Below are 18,279 nucleotides of genomic sequence, written 5' to 3'. Positions count from 1 at the left end.
GCCCTCACTCAAATTCCCGCTGTCTCCAAAGTCCTCTTTGGCCTCACTGACTCCTTCCTAGCCTGCAACCCTGAGGGCTTTTGTTGTCTCCCCACTTCTTGGCACTATCTATAGATGATACCCTGTGTTGTTAGTTTTCTGAGTCTATGTCCTGTCCCTTTGTCCCTCTAACATAAGCTGTAACGACAGTGCTTAGTAGAGAAAAACACAGCACTTTTTAAAAGGCTAATGAAACATCAATAACCTGTGACTCAGCGTCCTAATCTCTAAATTAGGAATAATTACTGCTATCCCCAGCCCCTCCTAAACATACAGCTCTTAGGGTCATTGTGAAAAATCTGAATCCGGAAAGTACTTTTCAAAAAATAAAGCATATAGGGAATTATTAATGGATACCCATTTTACAGATGGGATAATTAAGACAGAGACAGAAATGAGCTCTGATTCCAGTCACTAGCATTGGAAAGCTGGGAATGGCCAAGCTCCATCCTTCCTCTTGTCGGGGCCCTGGCTGAGTGGGCTCTCCCCTGTCCTCCACTCACCTTTTCAGTCCTTTGAGCCAGGATGACCAGGCCTCGGATGGACAGCACCTTCATGACGGGGTCCCGGTGGCTCAGGCCTTCCACCATCCGCCCCAGAGAGTACTCCTCAGGGATCCGCCGTACCTGCTCCATCCGGAGGAGCTGAGAGAATAAAGATGATTACTCCCCAGCGCAAGGAGTACCCTCAGGCCCCATTTGCCTCTGGGGCCTCATTCACACCTATCCACCCTCTAGTCTGTATTCTTACCACCAACAAGCTTCTAACCAAGCTTCCCATCATTCATGGAATGACCCAGGCTGTTTTGTCCCTTCTGTGTGAGCAGGGATGCTCTTCTGCCAGGCCTCTCGCCTCCACCGTAGCCCCAGCTCACCATGCACGGCTCCACCCAAAAGTCAGCCCCCTGATGCCATGTTTGACAGAGTCCCCAGGCCTCACCTAGACTGATTGCCCCCTTCTCTGCATCCCTGGGGGCCCTGAACACAGAAGCCTTATTGCCCCCCATGTGCCTATGCACCTGCCTCCTGTATCCTATCCCCCTTTGAGGAACTTCTTTGGGGACATCAGTTGAGCCTTCCTCCTTGGGCACCAGTTACTGATGCAAGCTCTGCGATGGAGTGTGTGTTCAGGGAACCCTGGTTGCATGAGTTCACAACCAAGAAATGGTTCCTTTCCTACTTGGAATTGTCCTCCTCCAGTGCCCACCATTGCAAGGTTAGTACCATCAGCCCCACTTTGTCCCAGCCCCAAACCAGGCATCCTCCTCATCTCCTTCCTCTTCCTCTCCCCTGCCACCTCCAGCACCCAATCAGTCTTCAACTCCTGCCTAGTCATCCTCATAAGCACTTCTCCCATCTGTTCCCTTGCCCTGCATCTACTGTGACTATTGAGACCATGTGTCTGATGAAAAGAGAAAGCTGGAGAGAGCAGACAGGACAGCTGATGGTGGCGGGGGCGGGGGGGAAGGCAGGAAAGGTGGGGCTCCACCTACCACCCGCCCTCCACCCATCCTTAGAACTGCACTCAGCTGCTCTGCCCCAGGTTCTGGGCTGTGACTAGAGACACAGAAATGTGACAATCATAACAGCAACAGAGCTGACGTGGGGAGTACTTCCTGCGCTGGCACTTTACATGAACTCACTTACTCCTCATCAAAACCTTGTGAGGTGGGCAATTCATTATCCTCGTATTGTAAATGAAGAAAGCAAGGCACAGACAGGTTCAGCAACTTGCCGAAGGTCACACAGCTCCCTTGAGGACTCCACCCACCACTGGGAGAAGCAAGTACCCCCTCAGGCACAGCATGGGGGTCTAGGGGAGCCGGAAAAGGACATCTGAGCAACATCAGAGCATCACTGTGAACATGTTGGGCCACCACTTCTGGAGAGAGAGAGAAGAACTTGAAGCTGGGTGAGGACCCCTGTCCCAGGGAGGGAGGGCCACTGCTCAGGGCTCCAGGGGAGTGCTGGAAAAGATTAAGCCTACAGTCTCTGACCTTATGGAAACGCCTCTCCCATGAGGCTAACCAGGGAAGAGGAGCCAGGGAAGAGGAGCCAGGTAGGCAGAGCTGGTCAGAATCTCTCTGGACAGCTTGAGCTGTGTGACCTTGAAAACTGCCCTTTGTCTCACCAACACATGAGCGTCACAGTTCCTGCTTTGTGGGGCTGCTGTGCAGATGAGCGGGGTCGTATACAGAAGAGGTCAGCGTGGTGTTCAGCACATGGCACGCCCTCCAGAAATGACACTTTCCCAATTCCTCACCAAGGTCATGGGATCTCGGCAGAGCTGAGACTGTAACCTGGACTCCTGACCCCAAGACACATGCATGTCTTCCTGAGGTGACACATTCTGCTGGTGCCTGCAAAGCCAGGCAAAGTGCTTACCCGGGTACTCACTCACCCATCTGATCCCCTCTTCTTGGAGGCCTTCTTGGGGCTGGGACTAGGGATGCCAGGCAAACACGATGTGGTTCCTGTTCCCCAGGCTCACAGTCCACTGGGGAGGCAGTGCTGGCATTGCTGTGCTGCCCGTCCACCTGGCTGTCTGTACTCAAGGCCCAGTTTAAATGGCACCTCATCCAGGAAGCCCTCCTTAACCTTCCACTGTCTGAGCAGACAGTGAGCCTCCGAGCCCCACCGTGCAGACCCTGGTGATAGCCCAGACCCACTGTGTGCCAGCTAGAACGTCACAAGAGAAGGATGGGGTGGTGGTTAAGCGAGTGGGTTTTCAAAGTGTCATTGACTAGTGACTGGAGAAACAAAATGCGGTGTGTACATACAAGGGAATATTATTCAGACTTAAAAAACAATGCAGTTCTGACCGGGTTACAACAGGGATGAGCCTTGAAAACATTATAGTAAGTGAAATAAGCAGGACACCGAAGGACAAATAAATATTGGTGGTTCCATTCACATGAAACCTAGAATAGGCAAATTCATAGAAACAGAAAGTAGAATGGTGGTTACAGGGTCTGAGGGGACTAGGGAAGGAGAGTTAGTGTTTAATGGGTAGAGAATTTCAGTTTGGGAAGGAAGATGAAAAACTCCTGAAGATGGATGGTAGTGACGGTTGCACAAAAGTGTGAATGCACGTCACACTGAATGTACATCCAGTGAGCTGTACACTTAAAAATGGTTACCGTGATAACTTTTATGATATATATATATATCATAAACACAAGCACACACACAAAGCTAAAGGGTGTGTATTTTAGAGCCCAGATGTCTGGCTTTGGATCCTGGATCTGCCACTTACCAAGCTGTGTGGCCTTGGGAAAGTTACTTAAATCTGTTCCTTGGTTTCCTTCTCTACAGTAGGGGATGGAATAATGTGTGTATCATAGGATTATTGTGAGAATTAGATGAATCAGCATGTGTACAGCTCTAAGAACACACCTGAAATGTAGTAAGCACTCAATAAAATTGTTGGCCATTATTATTGGCAAGTCTTCCCTTCTGGGGCTGACACTACCAACCTTCTCCTGACTCAACTCTCCCCAGTACCCATTCTAGTATCCCTATACACTCACTCAACTTAGATGTCACTTCCTCCAGGAAGCCTCCATGATGTTTCCCCACCCAATACACCCAAGACTTCTGTTCACCCACCACAGACTGAATTGCCCCCATTAGCACAAGTCACTCTATGGCACCCTGTGTTATAACTAGGATGTCCTCTGCCTCCCCTCCCACACCAAGAACTCCTGAGAGCAGGGCAGAACCAAGTTTATATTTGTGTCTCCAATCTGGTACCTGGTACACGGCAAAGGATGGTGGTTGCCCGGGGCACTAGGGGAGTCTGGGAAGACTGAAATGGGGTGGAGGGATGGAAAGAAGAGGAGAGACAGGAAGAAGGAGGGAGAAGACCCACTAGATCTTTTTACTCAAGAAAAATCACGTTCAGGAAAGACTCTACAAGTACTGATCACACAAGAGAAATGACCAGAAATGGCAACTGAGGCCTATGCTCCTGGGAAGGCCCCGGGTAGCCCCTGCCCTGCTCTGGGCACCTGGTCGGTACCTCCACGAAGAAGGCGGTGGCGGTGATCTTGTGCTTCTCGTCGCCTCGTTCCAGGAGCGGGATGAGCAGGTAGAGGATGCGGCACAGCTCCTGACAGGAGTAGCACACCATGGCCCTGGGGGTGAGGGGAGCAGTGCCCTCAGGCTCTCCAGCCACAAGGGGACCTGCTGCATGGGGGCCTGGCCCCACACTCCAAACTCTGGGCAAGCCCCAGTCCCCTGTGTTCCCTCGTCCCCCGGGTTTTCCACCTGAACAGGATCTCAAAGGCCATTTGATCACATTGCTTCATTTTACAGGTGGGAAAACTAACATGCAGAGTGGGAAAGTGACTTGCCCAAGATCACAAAGAAAATCAGTAAGAAAGACAGGCCTACGACCCCTGAATGTGCAAGACCACTCCAGGAGGAAAAGACAGGAAGGAAAGAATGTGAGGACCCACTCACTAGGTGCCAGGCAGCAAGCCAGATGCTTTCAAGTCCTTATTGCATTTGACCCTCACCATTACCCTTTGAGGCAGGTTACTGTTGTTAATCCATTTCATAGATGAGGAAACAGAGGCTTTAAGTGTGAATTGCCCAAGGTCATAGAGCTGGAAAATTGTAGAGCTGGCACCCCAACCCAGGGGTCCCTACTCCAGCTGCCTAGTACATTCTACTAAGCCAGCAATGTTCCAAGTGCGGCCCCTGGATTGGCAGTATCAGCATTACCTGGGAACTTGTGAAAAAAATGCACATCCTCAAGCCCCCATCCCAGACTAACTGAATTAGAAACTCTAGAAGTGGGGCCCAGCCATCAGTGTTTTAACAAGCCCTGTAGATGATTCGCCCTCAAGTCTGCACTATGCTCTGTTAGTCAGCGAATCCAGAAAAGTGTGTCAGCCATGCACAGAGTCTGGAATAAGATAGCCTGAGTTCAAATTCTGTTACCACTAGCTGTGTCACTTTGGGCAAATCACGTAACTTCTCTGGGCCTCAGATTCCTTATGGGTAACTCTGGGAAAGTAATAGTGTTATTTCATGAGTCATTGCTGCTGTTATTATTCAGTGGCTAAGTCGTGTCTGGCTGTTTGCGACCCTGTAGACCGCCGCACAGCAGGCTTCCCTGTCCTTCACCATCTCCCAGAGTTTGCTCGGACTCATGTCCATTGAGTTGGGGATGCCATCCTGCTGTCTTATTCTCTGTCACCCCCTTCTCCTCCTGCACTCCATCACGATGCGCATTAAATGGAATAGTCTGTGAATAGATGGCTCTTTGCAAGGTGCCTGGAGCATGCAAGTGCTCAATAAATACAGTTGTATCTTGAGACCGAAGATGAGAGCACCACCCTGGACACTCAGGGTGCAGGGCTAAGAAGCAGGATCTTCCTGCAAGAACCACATTAGTGAAATCAAGGTGCACCCATCCCCCATCTCCTTTCCCTAAGGGAGGCTGTGTGTGGCTGAGGGGAAGAGCCCTGATCTGGGTCAGGAGGTTATCTCCTGGCCTTGCCACTTCCAGGCTGTGTGTACCTTTGGTGCATAACTATCCTTCTCTGGACCTTGGCGCCCTCCCCTGCAAAATGTGCATTAATAATCCTTGCCCCACCAGTCAGCATAATGATAACAGAAGCTAATGTGTTGAACTCTTACTATATGCAGAGGCTGTTCAAAATACTTTAATACTCACCCCAAATGTTGGAGGTGAGTCCTGTTATTATACTGCTGATGGGAAAACTGAGACACAAAGAAGGAAAGGAACTTTGCCCTAGGTCACACAGCTGGGAAATGGTAAGCTGGGATTCAGAAGCAGGCAGGCCTGCTCTCAGACCACACTCTAAGCTGCTCAGCTAGACCATCATTTCTGTATTAGCAAGGGAATTAAATTAATAATGTGGTAAGAAAGGTGCTTTATAAATAACACAAGTAGCTCCACAATGCCAGGTACTGTTGCAACCACAGTTTGTAGAGCATATGTCATCTTTCACATTTGTATTGTCTACCCGCTGATGGAGACAATACTCTGCCAATCTTAGAGAAGAGGTGATGGAGCAAGGGAAGGCTCTTGCCCAGAAAGAGATGTGCAAACACAAGTCTGTCTGAAGGCACTGAGGTCTCTTCCCTCCCTCTGACACCCGCCCCGGGGTCCTCACCTGGCCAGCAGGGACACTCCACGGTGGTGGTTCTCTGCCTGCCCCATAAGCTCCCAGCCGCCCTGGTCCTCCAGAAAGTTAGCCTCGTATGAGCAGCCCATCTTCAGCAGCAGGGTTTTCACCACTTTGATCACCCAGCTGCCAAGACAAGGGGGGCTGAGATCTCATGTCACCCTGCTCCCAGCAGGCCAGACCTTAATATATAAAGAGCTCTTACAAATAAATAAGAAAAATTCCCCAAAGTCCTACATACAATTAGGCAAAGAACAAGAACAGTTGCTCACAGAAAAGGAAATAGAAATGGCATTTAAACTCAACCACATTCATAGTAAGAGAAATGAAATCTAAAATTACAGCAAAATACCATTTTTTTTTCAACTTTCAGATTGGCAAAGATGAGACTGTAATGGCAAAGTGGTGGGGAAATGAAGTGTCATATACTACTGGCAAGCTGGGTGCTTCATTTCTTTTCACTCACTGATCAAGAACTTTTTACACCATATCTTCCTGTTCCACCATAATATTTAAACACAGAAACCTTTGGATGCACCCATTCTGATTTTAGGAATTCATCCTATGGATACAGTCACACGTAAATATCAAGACATATAAACAGCCTCACTCGTGGCAGCATTGTTTGTAAAAGGCTGTGAAGCCCCTAAATCGAGAGGATCCTGGTTAAGTCAATGGTGGTATATTATACTCTACACAGAGGAATATTATGCAGCTGTTAAAAATAATGAGGGAGCTCTGTGTGTGATGATCTTAAAGACACAGTATATAGTAAAAGCAGGAATATGTAACTGTGTAAGGTTCACTACCACTGGTATGGAAGTAGAGACTGAAAACACATTGGCTTAGCTCTGCATCAAGCCCGTCTGAAGGGCAAGAAAGAACCCAGTTCTTATGACAGAAAACTGGGGATAAAGAGAGGAACAGAGACTGTTTCACCATCTTTGAAGATTTTTACTTATGTGCCTATATTAACTGTTCCAATTAACAAATGAAAATCAAATAGTTCAGCCTTGGTTATAAATCTAATACAGATCACATCTCTAGGGAGGAAGGAGAAAAATTGAAATGGTGATCTCCTTGGAGAAGGCTGATTGCTTCCTGCCGTCCAGCCCTAAGCAGAGAACACAGACAGCAGATGTTCACAAATAGCTCTTGAACACGATTGGCTCTGTCTTATAAAAGTGCACTGCTGTTTTCTTTTCTAGCTGCGGAGCTAATTTCTATCGACCAATTGCCCTAAAGACTTTCATAAGAGCCCTTGGTGGTGGCTGTGCCTCTGCTGGGGACAGCAGGAACCTACCGTACAGGGACGAAGCCAGAGGTCTGGGTGTCCTTCTTGGCATCTTTGCGGGAAGCCATGCGGCCAGGCAGGCTGAGGCCGATGTGGTAATGGACCTGAATGAGCAGGGCCAGCAGCAGCTGTGGATAGATGCGCCTCACACGGCCCATGCAGCTGTTGACGGACAGGAGTTCACACAGGCCGCTGGCTGCCTGGAAAGGAGGGGAAGCTGCTGAGACATTGCCACCCACCATCCCAGCACTCCTGACCGGGCCTGGGCCGGTTCTCTAGGAGGTTGGTCCTGGATCTTTGCCCTTCTCTGGCCCAACATGGGCATGGCCAGATTCCCCCACCACTGCATCCAGGCCCTCTGGGTGAGCCCTGCCCCAGAACAATCACAGCGACCCTTTGCTGTTGACACAGCCCTGGAAGAATCATGGTGGAAGGATTTCTTCCCACATTTGTGAGGTAGAGTCTTGACCCCACTGTGCAGGGGAGGAGATAAGATCAGAGGCGTGAAAGGACTTGCCCAAAGATACCCAGCCTCTAGGGGCAGAACTGGGACTTGAACCCAGGTTTTCAGATTATAAGAGCCCTGCATCTTACTGATTCATAACATAGGTGCCCAGTTGGTGAGGTGGGGTATAAGTTGCCTCTTTGTTGGGTGCTGTTAAAACTAGACTCCCTTCACTGCCTCCTCTGAGTGACTTGAGAATATGCCAACACACAGTGATCAGAGGAGTGTGTGATGCCCAAACCAAGGACGGAATGGGAGCTGGTGTCCTAGTCATAGAGCTCAGTGCTGGGGGAGAGAGGCAGAGAGATCCAGAGGTGAAGCATGGGATTCAGGGGCAGGAGATCTGAGTTTGAGTCCTGGCACCACCACTCAGTAGCTGTGTGACCTTAGGTGAGACACGGAATGTCTCTGAGCATCAGCATCTTCCTGTGTTAAGGGATGATACCACCTGCCCCTCTATCCACCATGTCTCTGTTTATTGGCTTCCTTTTACCAGATTGTCTTACTCTCTGCTGAATCCCCAGAAACTGATGAGTATGCCTGGCACATAGTAGGTGCTTAATGTTTGTTGAATAAATAAATCAACCCAACAAAAAAAATTTTTGAGTGTCTACTGTATGCACTGAATTCAGGCATCTCATAGATTAATCTAATGACACACTCTATACACACACACTATTGTTAGATCACAACTGGGGTGAACTCTTCCAAGACAAAGTATGTGATGCGTATGTGCTCAGTCACTCAGTCATGTCCAGCTCTTTGCAACCCAATGAACTATAGCCCACCAGGCTCTTCTGTCCATGGGATTTTCCAGGCAAGAATACTGGAATAGGTTGCCATTTCCTTCTCCAGGGGATCTTCCTGACCCAGGGATTGAACCCGCATCTCCTGCATTGGTAGGCAGATTCTTTCCCACTGAACCACCTGGGAAAGAAAGTATAATATGCACAGATTTGATCTGGTCAGAGAGGGCTTCCCTGAGGAGGTGGATAGCTTAAGAGATAAGGGATGAGAAGAAGTTAACTTGGCAGACAGAAATCTAGGGAGAGAAAACAGCATGTGCAAAGGCCCTGTGACAGAAGATAACACAGTGATTAAGAAGACCTGACAAAGAATAATGAGGTTGGAGCCACACAAGCAAGAGGATCACACAGTGTAGTGAGGCCAGTGAGGGTTGCAGGGCCTAGCAGCACCACCAGGAGCTCTGTGTTACCCTCAAGGGCAATGGGAAGCCATAGAGAGAGTTGAGAAGAGCAGATGTGCATTTCTCAATGATTTTCTTAGCTGTGATACAAATTGGAGGGGCTGGAGTGGAAGCAGGGAGGTGAATGGGTGGAAGCAGCTGGCTAGGACCAGGGTGGTGGTGACAGAGCCAGAGAGAAATCTGTCTGTCCACTCAGCCCTCTTCCCACATCAGAGCCCATTCCCTCTGTGTTCCCAGGGCCAACCTTTGAGAGTGGCAGCAGATGTGCTTAGACATTTAAGGTCTATAAAAAGAATAAATAAGTTACCTCGTTTAATTTTCATAACTGCCATAGAAGGTAGATATTATTTCTATTTACAGATGCAGAGACTGAGCCTCAGAGAGGCAAAGTGACTTGCTCAGGTTACAAAATAGTAACAGAACAAGGCCAGTTCTCAGCCTAAGGTGTGTGAGTTCCAGGTCATTCAGTGCCCACTGGCCCAGACTGCCACGGTCACTGCAAGTAGCAGCAGGATGGTGCTGCTGGCGGTCCGGTGGATCACAGACAAGAGCCCGGGGACAGACTTGCTCAAGGCCACCCACTTAGCTCCAGGCAGAGCCGGGCACTACAAGACTCAGTGAGAGCAGGAGGAGGACGTGTTAGGGTAGTGATGGGGCTGCTGGGCAGGGGAGGAAGCAGGCAGGAGGAGAGCTCCTCACCGCCAGGGGCACAATGGAGGCCCGGCCCTTCTTGGTCACGGGCTTCTCCTTCAGGCTGCTCAGGAGCAGGTCCAGGAGGTCTCGGACGTCACAGCTGGGCTTGCGCAGTATCAGCTGTCTCCACATCTCTGCTCCATTGCTGGCAGGCCAAGAGTAGGGACTGTTAGCAGGGACAAGGGCAGTGGGGCCAACCCTGCTGCCAAATTATTTTGGGAGGGAGAAGGGAAGATGCCTTTGAAATCGCATCCATGAGTGTGATGGAAAATTTCTTGAATGATCTAAGAAGCCTGGGGCTAACAATGATCAAAAACTCTACTCAGGTACTTTGCCAGGTGTTTTGCATACAAGTTATGACTTCAGCAAATATTGAGCATCTGCTATCTGTCAGCAGACATGAGCAAGATATTCAAGAAACTCAGAGTCACTGAGTTCTCACAGGGACCTCACAATGGATTGTCAGTCTCATTTTACAGATGCAGAGTTAAGGCTCAGAGAGGTAAAATCACCGATCCAAGACTGCTCGGCTAACGAGCTACAGAGTCCAAAAGTGACCAGGTCTGATGACTCCAATGCCTGTTCCTCTATGCCGAGGAGCCCTTCGAGGCCTGGGTCTTGCATTTGTCACATAATGTCCAGGAGCTCCCACTCCTGATCCTTAGAAGGCTATACACGAGGGACTTCCCTGATGGTCCAGTGGTTAAGAATCCGTCTGCCAATGCAGGGAACACGGGTTTGATCCCTGCATTTTGGGAAGATGCTGCATGCCGCAGGGCAACTAAGCCCGTATGCCGCAACTGGAGAGTGGCCCCGCTCACCACAACTAGAGAAAGCCTGGGAGCAGCAACGAAGACCCAGTGCAGCCAAAAATAATTAAAAAAACAAAAAAATTAAAAACAAAAACGAAGGCAGTACACCAGTCAGGGAAAAGCATCTGGATCAACCTGCACCAGCCTAGAGGTTCTATCCTGGGGAGGTGAAAAGTGCTGACAGCCCAGGGCACTAAAGCGTTAACAAAAACCCTTCCCCCCCCCACGCCCCCAATCTGGTTAAGAGTTGAACCTTCCATTAACTTTCCAGCTCTGTTCCCCTGGAAACCTGATAAAGATAGTATGTCAACTATGTTGCTAGGCAACATTGCTTATGGTAAAATGACCCAATTGGTAAATTGTGTCTGGGCGAGGAAGAACTGCAAATGAACTATAAGGACCACTGGGGACGCTGCGGCACTGAGCTTCTCAGGGTGCAGCGACTCTTGTGACTGGGCTTGTCCCTGTGAGAATCTGGGAGGCAAAGTCCAGAGAGTTATTATAACAGACTCTAGTTCCTTTAAAGCCCAAGCCACTTAAGCCAGGGTAGCACCTACATCTTTCAACTGAGAGGCCCAGGGCCAATCCTAGGATGAGGAAAGTGAGGCATTCAGGGCACTACATTTAAGGAGGTCCTCACTCTCAGGCATGCACAGGCGTGGCACTTGCCAGTGAGGCCTCCTTAAATCTCATCCCAGCTCTGTCTAATCCTCCTGCACAGGCTGCCCTAAAGATACTGCCCTGTCTTACATCCTCCTGAAGTAACTGAAGTCAGATGTGGCCCTGGCAGTCTTGAGTCTGAATGTTTAGTGGCTCCAAGAAGAAAATTCCCTGGCTTGTAGGGAAGCCAGAAAGGGTTAAATTCTTCCAGGTGGAAGATGGGGGTGTGTCACTCCTGCACTGCTCTCCCTGGTTTCTGTGAATGACACCAGCTCTCCTGGTTAGAAGTGCACCCCACTTGCACAGTTCTGCTTAATTCTTTTCCATTCACTGTCAACCAACCACCTTAAGACGTGGATCACACACTTCTGCTTTGTTTTCATTCAGAGGTGTGGGAGCATTTCCTGGGCCAGGAGCCTGGAGTAGCCAGATTTGTCTCTCTTGCCCACAAGCTGATCACCATCTAGCCACAGTCCCCTCTGCCATCAGACCAGAGCTCCCTGAAGGCTGACAACATGGAGCACAGGGCATGCACTCAGCATGACTGGCTGCTTTACCGATCATGCCCACCCATTTGGGGTGAGAAAGTGGGTGTTATTTTCTCCTTTTACATATGGGGAAAAACTGAAGCCCAGAGAGGGCAATAAAGCTACCCAAGACCACACAGCATCTGGAGGCAGAGTTAGGAACAACATTCAGTTCTTTTTCCCATGGCATCATTGAAGAGCTCTGGGCTTGGAGTTGGTCAGATCTGAGTTTAGGTCCTCATTCTGCTGCTTGTTCAGTAGCTTCCTAAGGCTAGAAACTCTCCGTGAGCCTCAGTTTCCTTTTCTGTAGAATGGGGTTATTATACTTGTGAGAGAACAAATAAATGTACAGCACAGACACCTGGCAGGAAGGGCTTAAGGGTTGTCATAAGCAACATAGATCAGGGAAGAGGGACCACTGGGAGGGCGAGGGACTCCCCTGGGTAGAAGGAGGGATTCCCAGCCCCAGAGTAGGGAGCTGTATCAACTCTCTGAGAGGCAGTGGCTGGAAGCACCGTCACTTGGTACCTGTCCAGTGGGAGGGGACACATGAGCAGGGCGATGACGACCTCGGTCATGAAGGAGCCGGCCAGGAGAGAGACGGGCAGCAGAGCCACCTCGCGGGCCCGCGGCTCCTGGATGTGGCTTAGGTGCACATAGATGCCGTGCATGATTTCTGGGATCTGGACACAGCCAGGCCACCGGGGAGCAGGCAGAGGGCCAAGCGGAGAAGCCAAGGGGAGACAGGGGAACAGGGAGATGGGAGGAGGGAGAAGCGGGTGGTGAGGAGGAGGAGGGCACAGAGGGGAGAAATGGGGAGACAGGTAGGCAGAGCGCCTGCCCCTTCCCTGCAGACAGTTTGTCTTTACTGCCCCCCCGCACCCCTCACCAGATAGTTGAGCTCTTGGGGGCTGATAAGCAAGTGGAGAGCATCTAGAACTCATTCACCACCTACCCTGCCCTGGCTGCGGGATGAGTGAGCCCTGTGGGGTCTCCCAACCCAGCCCCTGCCCCCGGGGGGCCTTACCACCTCCAGCGCCCTGTGTCGGTACCATTCCAGCACCGAGCTGAGTGTGACCTCCGAGGCTAGCTGCATCATCTCTCCCGAGTCCTTCCCCCGAGCCTCGGAGCCACCTTTCAGCCCTTCCAAGGCTGCTAGCAGCAGGTCTTTTACCTGCTGGGGCCCCAGGAAATCTCCAAATTCCTGAAACAAAGGCAGAGAGATCCTGACACACGTGGGCAGACCCGGAGTGAGTCCTGCATCGATGTACAAACATCGCCAGACACGGGCAGAGGTCAGCAAAGGGACCACATACTCAGTTAATCATTGAGCGCTGAAACCTTTGAGGAACTGTGACAAAAAGAAGCGGTGACATGGCCCCCACCCCCCAGGAACTGGGTGCCTCATGCAATGGCACAGACCAGAGGGGTGGGGAGCCCAGAGGATGGACCTGTGTGGTTGAGGGAGGCATGAAAAGGAACATAAGGGGGATTGAGCCTAGAGGGATGGAAGGAGAGGAGGCGGCACTGGGGCGGGCTGGTGCTTCCCCTCCTCCCTCGTCCCCATCCCCCGGGAAGGCCCAGGGCTGGGGGCAGCAGGTGGTCACCGCAATCACACGCAGAATGTTCTGGCATGGGCTGACAGGGTTGTAGGGCCCCAGGAAACGCTTGTTGCTCTCATACAGCTCCTTCTTATTGGTCTCTTCCATATCTCTGGCCCCTGCAAGACAAGAACCTTTTCAGTGAGACCTAACCACCTATTTTTTTTCTTAACTTTTTGCTAGACATGGATGTTGACTGTGCATAAATCATAGGTAACCAGCATGATAAATCTTCTTGATGAGCACATCCATGTAGCTCTCACCCAAGTCAAGAAACAGAGCACAGTCAACACCCCAGAAGGCCCTCCTATGCCCCTGTTTCAGGCCATATTCCCCCTCCCCCACTACTATTCTGACTTCTAAAGCCATACATTAGAGCTCCTTGTTGTTGGATGTCATATAAATGGACCCCTACTGTATGTTACGCTTTATGTCTTGCTTTCACTCAACATTATGTGGGTGAGATTCACCCACATGGTTGCAAGCCGCAACAATGGGTTCATTCATTCCCAGTGCTATACAACATTACATAGTATGAATATACTACCATTTACTGGCCTACTGTTCTACTTCTGATAGACATTTGGGTTGTTTCTAGCTATTATAGGTAGTGTTGATGTGAATGTTCTAGTATATCTAGTCCATGCCTTTCGTAGGCGTGTAGCTATAAGTGGAGGCTTCCCAGGTGGCTCAGTGGTAAAGATTACACCTGCCAATGCAGGAGACATGGGTTCGATCCCTGGGTCGGGAAGATCCCCTGGAGAAGGAAAGGGCAATACACTCCAGTATTCTTGCCTGGGAAATCCCATGGACAGAGGATCCTGGCAGGCTACAGTCCATGGGGTCTCAAAAGAGTCAGACACGACCTAGCAACTAAACAACAACTGCAGCAAGCTAAAAGTGAAACTGTGTCCTAAGGTGGACAGAGGTTCTGCTTTAGAGGATATTGCCAAAAGTTCTCCACAGGGGGGCCTGTTATGCTCCCACCAGCAGCGTGTGAGAATTCAGTGGCTCCACGTCTCACCAGTGAGTTTCCTGTTCCAATTTTGCTTGGTGTGTGGTGACACCTCATTTTAAACTGCAATTCCCTTACACCTGGTATTCCCAACCTCCCTTTGCTATTTTTTTCTTCTTTCTTCGATATTCATCATCATCTGACTTACTATATACATTACTTGTCTATTTTGTTCATTGTGTTCTGACAAGAAGATAAGCTCAACAGGAGGACTACTGAGTTAATTTTTTTTCCCTTCTGTGTCCCCAGTGCCTAGAATAGCACCTGCACATTGGAGATCCTTATTTTCTGCTGAAGGAAACACATTTCAGGCACATTTCCTGAGTCTTATGGTGGTCTGACTCAGATCCTACCTGGATTCCTCAGCATGTACAAGACACAAGACGCGGGCATGAGAAAGGGTCTTTGAGGGAGAAGAGCATACAGACCAAGCGAGCAGGTTGTCTGCAAAAGGAAGGAGCTTGAGACCTGATATCAGGCAGTGTGCGTGCATGCCAGATCTCTTCAGTCATGTCCGACTCTTTGGGATCTCATGGACGTAGCCCACCAGGCTCTTCTGTCCATAGGATTCTCTAGGCAAGAATGCTGGAGCGGGTTGCCATGCCCTCCTCTAGGAGATCTTCCAGACCTAGGGACTGAACCCACATCTCCTGAATCTCCTGCATTGGCAGGCGTGTTCTTTATCACTAGCGCTACCTGGCAGGCCTAGTATCAGGCAGGCCAAGGTTCAAATCCTAGCTTTGCTGCTTCCTACAGTCCAGAGGCCTGGATAAATCACTCCTTGAGAATCTAACAGTGGGAATTTGTCCTTAGAGTCACCACATAAAATACAAAATACCCAGTTAAATCTGAATTTCAGATAAACAAGGAATTTTAGCAAAAGTGTGTCTTAAATATACCAAAAGGTATTTACTGTTTTTCTGAAATTTATATTTAACTGAGTGTCCTATATTTTTATTTTCTAAATCTGGCAATATTAATTTGGGGTATACTATTCCTGTCCCCAAGACTGATCATTAAAATTACTTATATCACCTTTATCCATCACTCAGATCTATGTGGCTCTTGCGTGGCAGGGGAAGCCTCCTAGGGACAAAATCTTTGCCGCAGATGCTAGAGAACAAGAAGAGCAGGGATACCAGATAGATCCCAAAAGACTGAAACTAATAAAATGGGGAGGGATGAGGGGAAAAAAAACTTTGTTGGCCCATAATGTGTGGAATGAGCTGGTCATTTTACACATATGATCTCATTTAATCTTCCAAAAAGCTTGTGGTTTACATCCTACTGTGTCCTTTTTACAAATGAGGAAATCCAGGCCTCAACAAGAAAAGTACTTGCCTGAATTTGTACAGCCAGGAAGGGCCAGAGCTAGGTCTTGTACCCAGGTCACTCTGCTTCCAAAGCCAGGGGATTTTAAACAATGTGCCAAGGTCCCTTGGCTTGGAGCAGAGTTGGGACTCTGGGGAAAGGGGGGAGGCAAGTAACAGTCAATACTGCACCCCTCTAGGTGCAGTGAGTGCCAGCTGGGTTTCTGTGGCAGCCCTTACCATATCACTAGCTTCCCGCAGCTGTTTCAGAGACGGTCTCCCACCTACAGGTTTTAGCCGCTCCAGATTCCAAGACCGGACGTGTTCTTTGTTCCCTCATTCAATACACGTTCACTGAGCACCCACCATGTGCCAGGCCCAGGGCTAGATCTTGGGCATACCATGGTGAATGAGACATAGACTCCAATGAACTATAGACTAATGGGGAAGACAGACCAAAAGCCAGGACACTGGGGCTATCATGCTGCACATGGTAGCACGGGAAAATGAGAATCACAAATTAAACTAGGAAAGAAAAGAAGAGGCTTATATAGAAGCATTGCTTAAGTCAAAATGTGTTTGCCACCTCTGTCTCCTAGTTCTGTGAGGACTAAACTTCACACTGATTTCCAGACCCCTTTGAACTTTGTGTTGATTTCTTCCACCTCCCACCAGCGCCTTGTTGCCAAAGGTCCATTCAGTTCCTAGGCTGAGTACCTGCTCAAAAGCCTTGTTTTAGAGGCACTCCAAAGGGCTTACGTTTTTGAAGCTCCAAGATGGTGTAAAGGATGGTAATGCCGTCCAGAGCCTCACGACCAATCTCCTCATCTGGATCCCCGATGCGAATGATGAGCCTCCCCAGAAGAAGCCCCAGTGCCGGGAATCCCGAGGACATCTGTTTGTGTCATAATCTTAGGGACTGAGACTTATAGGTTCAATAATGCTATACAGTAAATGGTGAACAGAGCTGGATGGCCTGGCCCCGAGAGCTGAATCCTCTGAGGAGTGAGGACCACCCAGGAATCTCTGGGAGGATGCATGGGGCTCCCTCAGAGCTGAGAACATTCTCCCTAGCAGTCCTCCCCTCCCCCCTCCCAGAGCCACTCACAAGGAAAGGCGGGCTCAGAAGCGCTTGGTTCAACACAGAGACATTGCTTTTCACAGCCCGGGCTCTCTCGTGGGCCTTCCCAGAGTTCATCCAGGGCCCCAGGGGCTGTGGGGAGAAGGGTATGACTCAGAGCTACGAGCTGGATGCTAGCCTCTGCCCCCTGGATGGGCAGGCCAGCCTTCACCAATTATCATGAAGCTTCTGAGGGAGTGCATCAAGGCAACCCACCACAGCCCTCCTCCTCTCCTTAGAGCACAGGGACACATGGAGTCCAGAAGCTGAGGACAGAACTGGAAGACCAGAGGGAGGACAGAGGTCAGTGAGGAGAGGGAAGAAAGGTAGAGAGTTCTGAGGATAAGAGAGAGACATAAGGACAAGAATTTAGAAAGCAAGGATATGCAGGAAGCTATCGCAGGAGTTGCAGAAGTATGGGGGATAGGGAGAGGGTGAAGAAGGAGTTTGGGACACGACCTGTGAGAGGGGCAGGGAAGCAGAAATCTGGCACAAGATTACATCCTGAAGTCAAATCACTCTTTCTGGGTCCAGACCCCCAGCCCTAGTTCTCCTGAGTCGATTCCCCATCCTCCTCCACCCTTTGTCTCCTCCCTGCCCCCCCCCACACCTCCAAGATGCTCTTCAGCACAGCAGGAGTGGGGTCTTCAGCAAAGAGGGCATTGAGAAGTGTCTGCAGGGCATCCAAGGTCTGACAGTAAAGTATCTGTGAACAGGAAGAGGACCAAGTCACTAGAAAGCCTCTGGGGTAGACCCCAACCTCAGGCAACCCCTGATGTGGGTCAGGGGAGGAAGGGATACTCAAGCCCAGGAGTGCTGCTATCTGGTCCCACCATGTGAGACTAACCTTGATGTGTGATATTGGGCAACTGGCTTCCCCTCCATGGGTTACAGGTTCTTCATGGAGAAACTGGTCATTATTATCCCTGCACTTCTTAGCTTACAAGGGGAAGAAGCAAAGGCCCAGGGAGAATCTACTGATTTTCAGAGAATCTACCATGGGCCAGGTGATTGCCTCATGAGTGGCACAACCCTATCACTTTGTCCTCAAAGTGTTTTTTTTCCTCATTGTGCAAATGAGGAGATGTTCTTTAAAAACTACCTATTTATTTGGCTGTGCCTGGCCTTAGCTGTGGCATGCGGGATCTTTAGTTCTTTGGTCGCAGCATGTGGGATCTAGTTCCCCAACCAGGGATTGAACGCCCGCCCTCTGCACTGGGAACTCAGAGTCTTAGCCGCTGGACCGCCAGGGAAGTCCCGGGAAGAGACACTTGTCCAAGGTCACAGAAGCAACGTTTCAATTCATGAGGATCGTGAGAAGATGAGTGGGGAAATG

General features: G+C 49.8%; 1 protein-coding gene across 4 annotated transcripts in view; it reads right to left on the bottom strand.

The window, feature by feature from the left end:
• Positions 1–18,279, bottom strand: part of MROH7 (maestro heat like repeat family member 7) — a 40,716-nt gene that overhangs the window by 8,287 nt on the left and 14,150 nt on the right. For all 4 annotated transcript variants that reach the window (XM_088835323.1, XM_088835321.1, XM_088835322.1 and 1 more), the window contains exons 6-16: positions 17,554–17,649; positions 16,932–17,036; positions 16,583–16,718; positions 13,505–13,617; positions 12,925–13,101; positions 12,426–12,580; positions 9,905–10,043; positions 7,503–7,693; positions 6,188–6,325; positions 4,060–4,174; positions 543–683 (exon numbers count right to left, since the gene is read on the bottom strand). In XM_088835323.1, the coding sequence (XP_088691449.1) occupies positions 543–683; positions 4,060–4,174; positions 6,188–6,325; positions 7,503–7,693; positions 9,905–10,043; positions 12,426–12,580; positions 12,925–13,101; positions 13,505–13,617; positions 16,583–16,718; positions 16,932–17,036; positions 17,554–17,649 (1,506 nt within the window). The remainder of the gene's footprint in view (positions 1–542; positions 684–4,059; positions 4,175–6,187; positions 6,326–7,502; positions 7,694–9,904; positions 10,044–12,425; positions 12,581–12,924; positions 13,102–13,504; positions 13,618–16,582; positions 16,719–16,931; positions 17,037–17,553; positions 17,650–18,279) is intronic.

This window comes from Moschus berezovskii, chromosome 4, assembly GCF_049115385.1.
Source record: "Moschus berezovskii isolate FMDL1 chromosome 4, NW_MosBer_1.0, whole genome shotgun sequence".
NCBI classification, from domain to species: Eukaryota; Metazoa; Chordata; class Mammalia; order Artiodactyla; family Moschidae; genus Moschus; species Moschus berezovskii.
Note: the sequence above shows the minus strand (reverse complement) of the source record. Positions and strands in the feature narration are given on the sequence as shown.